The sequence below is a fragment of the Peromyscus californicus genome, unplaced genomic scaffold, assembly GCF_007827085.1.
Source record: "Peromyscus californicus insignis strain IS unplaced genomic scaffold, ASM782708v3 Scaffold_6__1_contigs__length_162567912, whole genome shotgun sequence".
NCBI classification, from domain to species: Eukaryota; Metazoa; Chordata; class Mammalia; order Rodentia; family Cricetidae; genus Peromyscus; species Peromyscus californicus.
This window is the reverse complement of record NW_026294584.1, coordinates 84,992,107-85,002,976: the sequence shown is the minus strand read 5'-3', so window position 1 is coordinate 85,002,976 and position 10,870 is coordinate 84,992,107. Positions and strand designations below refer to the sequence as shown.

At 39.4% G+C, this 10,870-nt stretch overlaps 1 gene segment (V, D, J or C); it reads left to right on the top strand.

Moving 5' to 3' along the window:
• The first annotated feature begins 8,971 nt into the window (after positions 1–8,971).
• Positions 8,972–9,702, top strand: LOC128098949 (Ig kappa chain V-V region L7-like). The segment is given in 2 exon segments: positions 8,972–9,069; positions 9,276–9,702. Coding segments are annotated over 2 exon segments (396 nt in total).
• The last annotated feature ends 1,168 nt before the right edge of the window (positions 9,703–10,870 follow it).

The following is a 10,870-nucleotide window of genomic DNA, read 5'->3' as shown; positions in this document are numbered from 1 at the left end:
AAATCTATTTTTTTTAAAAAGATGTTTATTTATTTATTATGTATACAGAAGAGGGCGCCAGATCTCATTACAGATGGTTGTGAGCCACCATGCGGTTGCTGGGAATTGAACTCAGGACCTCTGGAAGAGCAGTCGGTGCTCTTAACCTCTGAGCCATCTCTCCAGCCCACAAATCTATTTTTATTTTATATGCATAAGTGTTTTGCCCATACATCAATATATATGTGTGTACCCATATGTATACAAACATATCTATACGTATGTATATGCATATATAGGCACATATAGAGGCAAAACCTATATCAATATACTTATAAAGCACTTATTTACTTAAAATTATATATATATATATATATATATATATATATATATGCACACACACTACATATATAGTGTGTGTGTATGTATGTGTGCATCATCTGTGTATGTGTTCTTCACAGATGATAGAAGAGGATGTTGGATCCCATGGAACTGGTATTACATGTGTTTTTGAGCCACCATGTGGGTACTAGGGATGAAACCTGGATCCTCTTCAAGAGTATCATATTGACAAAATTATTAAGGCCACTCCACATAGTTAAAAGGAGATTTATTTAATGGCGTAACTTACAAATTAAGGGATAGATAAATCGCGGGGTCTGGGGAAGGTGTATCGCAGTACAGCGGTGTTCTCCAGAGCTCTGCTTGGTCCACCTCCACCATTCAGGGTCCCAGAACAGAGAGAGAGCACTGGCCCATCCAGATCTCTGGTCTCTCAGCGCCTCCCTTGGCCCCGCTTTATAGGCGTGACAGTTGTCAAAGCCTCAATGGGGGTTGGAACCTCCAGATCAAACCTGGAATGGCTACCCACTACAGTATCAAGTACTCTTTTCCTCTGATTCATCTCTTTATGCCTGAGATTCTTCTTTAAACAAAGAGGTTTTGTGGTAGAAATTGAGAAAGATAAATAGTACTCTAGTGTGCAGAAGTCAGAGGAGAGGTACAGGAGAAAGAGAAAGCTTAGGTGAAGGACATATCTGATTGGTAAGAAGAACAGAGCTGATGGGGATTTTAGATTCAGTGAGATTTAAGTTTTCTTCAGGGAAAAGAAAGTTACCAAGAAGGTTTGTAAAAGCCTGGTTTATGGCATATGCAATCAGACTTCAGGAGCTGTGTAGTAAGATCTATTCCTAAAATCATAGATACATTTGTCTGAGGCAGATCAAGATGGCTCATTTCTTCGTCATGAAGCAGAACATAGGCAGCAGGTATTCCAACAGTTCCTTTGGGGGATTATCTTCAATAGCCTGAAGATCTAAAACATCCAACCATTTACCTAGAGCAGTCACAGTGGAGACCAGGACTTTAAAACAGGCCTTTGAAGGATGTGCAATATCAAAATTGTATCAAATATTAACCTTTTCTTGTCTGTAGCCTAGAAAATTTGCTAAAATTTAGCCAGTGTTTAATTAATGCTTTAATGAATGAATAAATGATTTGAACAAGGTACTCTCTAATCACAAGAATGCATGTGACCATTGGAAACAGTTTTATGAAAATAAAACATGATTTGACTAAACTATTAGATGTACAAGCAGCATTATTCACACCCTAATCAGAAAATAACTCAGCGTACACAGATAATTAGTAGATTTTTATCTAATATATTTTGGGTTTTTCTGGTAGTGAAAAATCTATTGACTAGCTTCCTTAGACAGGCAGTACATGTGACAGTTGTATCATCTGAAGCAGAAGGGTTTATGTTCAGAATTATATCACTGTGGGAGGAAAATATGTATGTGGTTTACAATAATAAACTCCCAAGTCCCCAGGCTTCACCCTGGTGATTTTCAGTGTGACATCTGTCCCTGACTCACTGCCAATATGCCTATCTAGCATCCAGGAAATCTACTGGAAAATCTATTGATCAGGCCCTGTATATCCTGGCATGAATCCCACAGGAACCAAGACAAATAGTTTATTGCATTGCTATATTTAAGATTCTGACTGGATCTGCAGGAGATGGAAACCGGCTCTCCAAGGTTACAGGAAGGGATAGTGAAGTTTGGGTCATTATAACATCTCCACTGATACCTGAAATAAAGGAAGAAATACAAGGTCACTAACAACCATTACAGGTAAATTTTTATCTTATTCTTTGTGTTATTTATCTCAAGTAGCAAGTTTATTCTTGGTAGGCAACTGTAGTCCATACTCTACAGTTCCCATTGCCAAAGAAGAACAAATAATTTAAAGCAGTTAAATTCCTTCTATGTGTAATCTGCACATCCCCCTTTCATCTGTGTTAGAATTTATACCAGAGTTCAATTGGTTGCTCCTTCTCTAATGTTCCCAACTTTCAGAAAAGAAAAATACATCAAGTCCAATTTGTGTTGCCCATAAACTCATTGGAGTATAGTCAGACTCTCAGTGGGCAGCCCCTTCAAGAAAACTTAACCCACCCACCCCCTGCCAGTAGCCACCAACTGTAAAGAACTTTATCATAATTTTTAAGGATTTGCTTCAATAGCTTCCTGTCTGGACTGGTTTTTTTTTGGCGGGGGGTAGAGTAGGGCAGAACTTGTCTTAGTAACCTTCAATGTCATTCAACTTCATTATCAGTTATGAGTCTGCAGTCATTGATAACACTGCAAAGGAAGCTTCCTTGCCCATAGCAACTAGATGCAGCACAGACCATGGACTTCCACATGGTTTCTGGCTGCAGCGTGGACCAAGGGAATTAACATATCACCCAGCAGCAGCATAGACCACAGAAGTCTTTCCAGGAAGCTTAATCCACAAAATGAACTGTTATACTTCTAGTATATTTTGTTGCACAATGTGAGGGTGATCATGTGATTGGGCGGCTTAGCATTTGTGAGCAATATCAGAGAGATTTCCAGTCTGCTGTGCCCCACACTGCCCTATGCACCAGCCACCATGCTGGCACCCTGCCATGACCATTAGTGTTGCAGCCCTTGGGGAGGTCTTCTGCCTTCCTCTCTTCCATTTAGCTGGGATGAGCAGTGTTAGCAGCAGCAACAGTGGTGGTTCTATGCTGGGGGCAGAGCCTGGTGGTCGAGTGTGCTTTCTGGCATCTCAAAGATCTGCCCATCTTGGCAAGGACATTAAAGGGAATCTAGCCAGATCAAACATGGCAAACATGGCTCTGGCAAGTGTTGTTCTTCTCCCTTTTTATAATGCACTTCTCTCCATTTCTTCTGTCTTGCTAAAAACTATTAGATTACATTCCTAAAGCTAGCCACCAAAGTCTATTCCCTTATTTAGCCACTTCCTCCTCCTGAGGCTACCAAGGTCCAATTATCAAAGTGTTGAATCCCAGGAATCTAAATACTTCTTTGACTCACCTAATTAACATGCCATATTAAAATGAAACATCTCATCCTAACACAGTGTTTCTCCCTTTACCTTTATAAACCACCATTTGCTTGTGGGCCATGTCTGTCACCTCTCTAACTAGAGGCAGTATTTCTCTTGGGACAATAGGACAGAGTCTCTATAGAATCTATTAGTAGCATCTTATTTTGATGTCTTCCTAGTTGAGTGTGTATCTCATCATGCTGTTTCAGAAACCAAAGCAATCTAGCAGAATTTAATTCACATTACTGAAGTCAAAGGGGATCTCTCTTTGATAACAATCATTAATATTGTTAATATAAAGTCAAAGGATAAAACAAAATCATGGTCAGTCAGCATAGTATAGTTTGGTCACAATACTTCCTACCTAACCTGCTATGTCTAATGCAATTTAAATAACCTGTGTCCTCCATTTTGATGGTTTTTTCAAGTTTATCATGTTTACAAAAACTTGTGGGTATTCTACCTTCCCACTTGAAGCAAAACAACTGATCTGCAATCTCTGCTTGTGATTACACATATCCATATATGATGTTCCCTTGATACCTCACCTTACTGGATTCTCTCCACCCATCTGATGCCAGCCACTGTCTAAAGAATTTGAGGTTGTCTTCCTACCAAGTCATCATCCCCAACTTTGAATGCAATATCATCTTCAGCCTACATGTTCTTGTATTATCAAATCTCGTTCAGTTTCTAAGAGAAGAAACTTGTCAATGGATACTAATGAAAGTACATTTATTGAATATTGTAGTTTACCCACAACATTAAATTGCTATAGCATTAAGAAAATTACATTTTGAATGTATATTAAAATATAGAAAAATTGAACAGTTTGGCATAACTTTCCAAAAATAAAGCATGGATATTTATAATTTATTTATACTTTATAATATCAAGGTTGTAAATTCCTATGTGTGTTTTAAATCATATTACTCTATATAAAAATTGCCAACCTCCATTCAGCACTGTAGTAGAAATCAGGCAAAGACAAAACTAATAGAAAAAGAGAAAAACAAACCTAGATGAAGTGCTTTTATTCACTGACATGTTTAGTAAATCAAATGTTTATGATAGTGTGGTTATTTCCTGCTGACTTGCGTTTTATCATAGTTGAACATTATATTTCTCATGTATTCATTCGCATTATCTCTCAGTGAAGTTGGCAAGGTGAGCCAAGAATCAACTTCCTTTTAAAATTGTGAAAATTAATACAAAAATTGTTAATTATTCTTCACTTTATACTAATTATCTGACAGTGAATCATTAACTCTGTTTTTTTTTTTTTTTAATTTTGCAATATAATTCAGTTCTACATATCAGCCACGGATTCCTTTGTTCTCCCCCTCCGGCCCCTGTTCACACCTCCTCCAGGGCAAAGCCTTCCCCACAGACTGAGGTCAACCTGGTAGACTCAGTGCAGGCAGGTCCAGTCCCCTCCTCCCACGCCGAGCCAAGCAATCCTGCATAGGCCCCAGGTTTCAAACAGCCAACTCATGCAATGAGCACAGCACCTGGTCCCAGTGCCTGGATGCCTCCCAAACAGATCAAGCCAATCAACTGTCTCACCCATTCAGAGGGCCTGATCCAGTTGGGGGCCCCTCAGCCATTGGTTCATAGTTCATGTGTTTCCATTCGTTTGGCTATTTGTCCCTGTGCTTTATGCAACCTTGGTCTCAACAATTCTCGCTCATATAAACCTTCCTCATTCTTGCTAATTGGACTCCCAGAGATCCAGCCGGGGCCTAGCCATGGATCTCTGCATCCAGATCCCTCAGTAGTTGGATGGGGTTTCTAGTACGACAATTAGGGTGTTTGGCCATCCCATCACCAGAGTAGGTCAGTTCGGGCTGTCTCTCGACTATTGCCAGCAGTCTGTTGTGGGGGTATCTTTGTGGATTTCTGTGGGCCTCTCTAGCACTTTGCTTCTTCCTATTCTCATGTGGTCGTCATTTGGGCTGGAGAGATGGCTTAGCCGTTAAAGGCTAGGCTCACAACCAAAATGTATCCAATTTTTTAGTGCTGTAAAAATACTTTTTTTTTCAGGTTGGTATGATCTTCTAATTTAACAGATATATGTTAGTAAAGTGTTCAGTATGAATATTATATACAACAAAACCCAAAGTTTGAAGACTACTTCTTTCTAGAAACTCACAGTAGAATTATAAGAAAAGAATACACAAAAATTCATAATTGCTTCCAATGTTAAATAAACTAGTCAATAATTAAATAAATATGTATGATTTTTATAATATACACCCTATGGTTGAATGATGAGTGGGGAGCATGCTCACTGAAGAGTGACAGATGAAAGAGGGGCCACATAGCATGGATTATTACAACCACAGGTAATCGAAGGACCAGATTATAGCAGGAAAGTGTAGTTAAACATGCTAGAAAGAAAATATTAGGAAGAATAAGGCTATAAACCATTATCAGAAGATGAATTATAACCATTAAAATTTCAATCATCAAGATTTCAATCACACCTGAGGAGGCTCAGCTCACTCAGTGTTTTATTTTTAGATTAATAGGCAGGTGTCAGAATTTTTCTCAAAGTGACATAAAATCTGACAAGCGTTATCTATTTATTTAAAGAATAGGTTCTGAGATTTCAAGGCCATGTTTGTGCTGTAACTCCTTTATTGATGCTAATACTTTAATCAATTTAAACCTGTGCCTCTCGTCTTTGTTATTTGTTTTTACAAATTTCTGTAATATAATGCTTGTTTCATATTTCTGCTTTATATCTTCAATTTAAAGTGTATTATTGCATCTGTCACTTATTCTTTATTATTTGTTGGTCCAGGCCATACACAGAAGTCAGAGGACAGCTGTGGAAAAGACTCACCAATAAGCACCTTTACCTACTGGCCTTACATCTTCAATTTCAATGTAAAAATTTGAATGTTTGTTTGGTGTTGGCATCTAATCATACCATAGATTGTTTTGCTCTTATTTATCAAATTTTGGATTAGATATCTATCTGCAAATTCTTCCTCATTTATTTAACCATTGACTTTGCATAAGTTTCACAACCTCTCTGTGTCTCCACTTCTTCCTCTCTTGTCCAGATGGAAGGTCCGGGGCAGGATGGGAGCTGGGGGCTGGTCTCTAAGTCTCCAAAATGGAATATTTTTATAAGTGCAGTAGACATAGTTGTTCAACCCACTAAGATAATTCTACAAATGGAGCCGAATGCTCTTGATTTTGACTAAAAGTTGTTTAAAACACACCAACTGTGAATCCTCAGACTGATGCTGGAAGGCGGTTGCAGAACATCATCTCATTAACTTATTGCCTAGTTTCAGGTAAAAGAGGGACATTTCCTGTTTCCAAACTGAGTCCAAACTTCCCAGAGACTTAGATATTGAAGTAAAGCCCTCCAAAAAAATGATTCTGGGGGATATCTTTCTGTATTTTGTGAATATATGTTGTTCCCATTGGTTAATAAATCAGTTGCTTTGTCCTATGGCAAGGCAGCTTAGAGGCAGGTGGGAAAAGAGAGACAGGAAGGAGGAAGTAGAGCTGAGGCCACACCAGCCTGCAGCCCAAGGAACAACATGCCATCAGACCAGTAAGCCACAGATTACATGGCAAAATATGGATTAACAGAAATGGGTTAATTTAAGATATACAAGTTAGCTAGCAAGAGGCCTGCCATTGGCTATGCAGTTATTAAGTTATATAATCCTCTGTGTGTTTACTTGGGTCTGAGTGGTTGTGGGATGGGCAGGACATTGAAAAGCTGCTGAATGCAAATGGGGCCCAGATGTGGTGGCAAGAGTGTCCACCTAAACCTGAGAGTGCTTAAGAAGAGATTATAAATGTAGCTAAGAGCACCTTCCTAGTTCGTGTTGCTCATGGCATGCCCAGTACAGTGATGTGTCCCCTGGCCATGGCAGGTTTGCGGCATGTGGGCTTGAGCACAGCATGGCAGATTCCTGCCATAATACACAGAGGTGTCTCCAAGCTGCACATCGCACTACAAGGTACATTTAGCTATTGCTATTAAAAAAAAGTTTTATGGGCCAACTGCCTGCTTCCTGGTAGCAGCACAAACCCAAGAGTCGGCAGAGTAAGTGTGACTCTCCTAAGTACCTCCACCATGTTGGGAAGCTGAGGTCGGCAGAGACAGCAGTCAGGGCTTTAGCTTCATCCTTAGTCATGCTGCTGTTTGCAGTGATCAGAGAAGAATTATAGATACACAAAAGATGAAAGTCTCACAAAATAAAATAATATATAAAAATATAATAAGCCATGTAAAGATGGATATTACAAAAGTGAATCTGGATTATGTTGTCTTGGGGATTTTTAACTGCAGAAAGACATTTGATTATAAAGGCCACTAAGTTAAACCTATATATATAAAAGGTGTCTTGATTTTAAAACTTGGATTTAAGGTTATGTTGCTTTGGAAAGCAGGCTCTGCTTTTTTTTCCCCCACAGGAAGCAAGAGGCTATGGATTTATTCTAGGTTAACATGGATCAGATTCGATCAAGAAAGACCTCCTGAACTTTAACAGATGGTATGCATCAACCTCAGTTATAGCCAGTCTTCCCAGGACTTGAACATTATCTCAAATTTTCTCAGGATCCCCATAAGAGTGCCAGTGCCCCTGATCAGCAAGTAGTGATATGAAAAGCTATGCCCTAACTCCCAAAATATTGTTTACAGTTTCTATAGTTATTGCACTCCCACAACACTGAATCAGGGCTCCCATTTCCTCCCACTTTCATTCCTCTAGAATCTTGATAGTCGGTTTTGTCGATAATGAGGACTTTCAAAAACTTAGACAACTTTTGTACCTAAAAAAATATGCTATGGCTTGCTTACATAACCCAAGTGAAAGGAATACTCCTTTCTTCAACAGGACCTGGTAATATGTTCCCTCCTGATTTAAACTACATCAGAGTTTTTGCCTTTTATGTACCACGAAAAATCATGTACTAGGTAAGCTATTTCTTTGATCATTCCATAAATGTTTTCCCATAACTCTGTACCACTCTTGGTGGTGGTAAAACGCACAAGATGCAATATTCAGAGTTTATCTGGACAGTGCTAAACAAATATTTTGATATCCTGACCTTTGAAATTGTTCTCAACTGTGACAGATTGTTTACTTTAATAAGGTTTTCCTTCCACCCTCTGGAGAAATACATCTTCCTATGACATCCACACTTTCTATTTCTCTGTCCATGATATCTCATTAATATGATATCTCTTTAGTATTATATGTTGTGATGCTTCATGGACTGTTCAGACAGTGAAATGGGACTCAGCCCATATTGTAAGAAACATCAAGGAAAACAACATAACCCTGAACTAAGACAATGGTTAAGAGATGCTCTTAGTTTCAAACTACTGAGTGTATCCCAGACACTTTCTTAGACTGTGCTGATTTTGTATCCATCTATGTGAGATCCATGTACAAGTCTCTTTCAAATCTCAACATCTCATCAGGTAGCCAGAAGGGGGAGGTAGACTCCCCAAAAGCACAAGAGCTTGCTCTCCTGAGCAGATCTTAATTGGGACATATATGAAGTCAGTATCATTTGCATAAGTACTTCTTCCTTCTAGTGTTCCTGCCTCTTAGAATATTATAAGAAGTTCTTTCTCTGGGCTGTGTCATGACACACATAAACACAGGGAAAGCTGGAAGATGGTGTCCACATCTCAGCTCCTTGGGCTTCTGTTCTTCTGGGTTTCAGGTAAGAGTGTTTACACATGTCAAAAAGTGGAGACGTTAATTACATACAGAATTTTTACATCATTAGGAAGCACAGCATCACATAGAATTTGACCTCCAGTTGAAAGAAATTGATACAAAAATAATCTTATCTTTTTAAAAAGTAGTTTAGAAGTGACTTTTAAATACAATGTTGTGTTCTGACTAATATTTATCCTATGTTTTCAGCCTCCAGAGGTGACATTGTGCTGACTCAGTCTCCAGCCACCCTGTCTGTGACTCCAGGAGAAAGAGTCACCATGACCTGCAAGGCCAGCCAGGGTATTAGCAGTAACTTACACTGGTATCAGCAAAAACCAAATGAGGCTCCAAGGCTTCTCATCAAGTATGTTTCCCAGTCAGTCTCTGGGATCCCCTCCAGGTTCAGTGGCAGTGGGTCAGGGACAGATTTCACCCTCAGCATCAACACTGTGGAGCCTGAAGATGTTGCAACTTATTACTGTCAACAAAGCAACTACTGGCCTCCCACAGTGATACAGACCATAGCAAAAACCACCAGGAATGCAGAAGTGTGAGGCTGAGCTCCTTCAGCTGCTTCTGGTGCTGCCTCCATCTTCTTCAAAATGTTTTACAAACACAGACAGCCTTGAGATTTCCATGGAAAATTGGAGTGAAGAAGCTTTCTTGCCTCTGAACTCTCTGTAAGGTTTTGGTCCTTACTTATGTCCTTTCATTACGTCATCAGCCTTCGTGGGCTTCCCAGCCTAAAAAGCGGTTGGGCCCTCTCTGGCCCCTCTCTTTTGCGCTCCTTACCCCCGTCGGTCCCCCTCTCTCCCTCCCCCCCTTCTCTCTCTCTCTCTCTCTCTCTCTCTCTCTCTCTCTCTCTCTCTCTCTCTGTCTTTCTTTGTCTCCCCCCCCCACAATAAAGCTCTAAAAAGGTAACCATGGCTAATATTCTTTCAATCAGCACGCTCCTCCGCGGGCACGCTCCTCCGCGGGCATGGCCGCCGCGGGCGGTGACCAGCCACGAGGGGCAGCTCAGTGGCATAACCAACACTCTCTTCACTCCATTTTAGCTCCAGAATACATACTCTACAATGGCTGTAGTGTTGTAATCAGACAATCTTCCTACAATGTACTACAATCAAGAGAAAATCTCAGCCTAGATATACAGAGGAGATAATTACTCAAAGCTCTTATAATTGTAGGAAGTGCATATAAGGCATTGTCTGAACTTACAGCCTATAGTGTACTTCTGACCCCATGGATACGAGAGCTGAAACTCACTGCTTCATGTCTCAGTTGCAACTTTCCCTATGCATATTTTAGAGGAAGTAAAGAACTCCTGAATAAAAGTATTTTTCATGTTTAAGAATTTATGTGAACTGTAAGTATGATATAGTTTGAGAAAAATTGCTACTCTTGATAAGTAGTTACAGTTACTATTTAATAGTACCAAAAAAAAAAATTAAAGCGGTAACAATAAAAGCATGCCTGGCAACCTAAGTTTCCATTGAGTTCTGGAGTTATGTTTCAATTATCATGAGTTCAAATGAGTAGCAAAATGAAGTTTCCTTTACAAACAATGAAATCATGGGGAATATACCACTTTTTCTATTCCCCTTTAATACTACAGAATTTAAAGGAGATAGATGAAGCTCTGTGTGTTCAGCATTTCATTAGAAAAATATCAGTGAACTATATGTAGGCGCATGGACAGAGGCTTGGGAAAGGAGTATTACTATAGAAGTATTTTAGCTAAGTATGAAAGGAAATCTGAATATTCTCTTGCTATTTCTGCAAATGGAAGGAGCATTACAAAG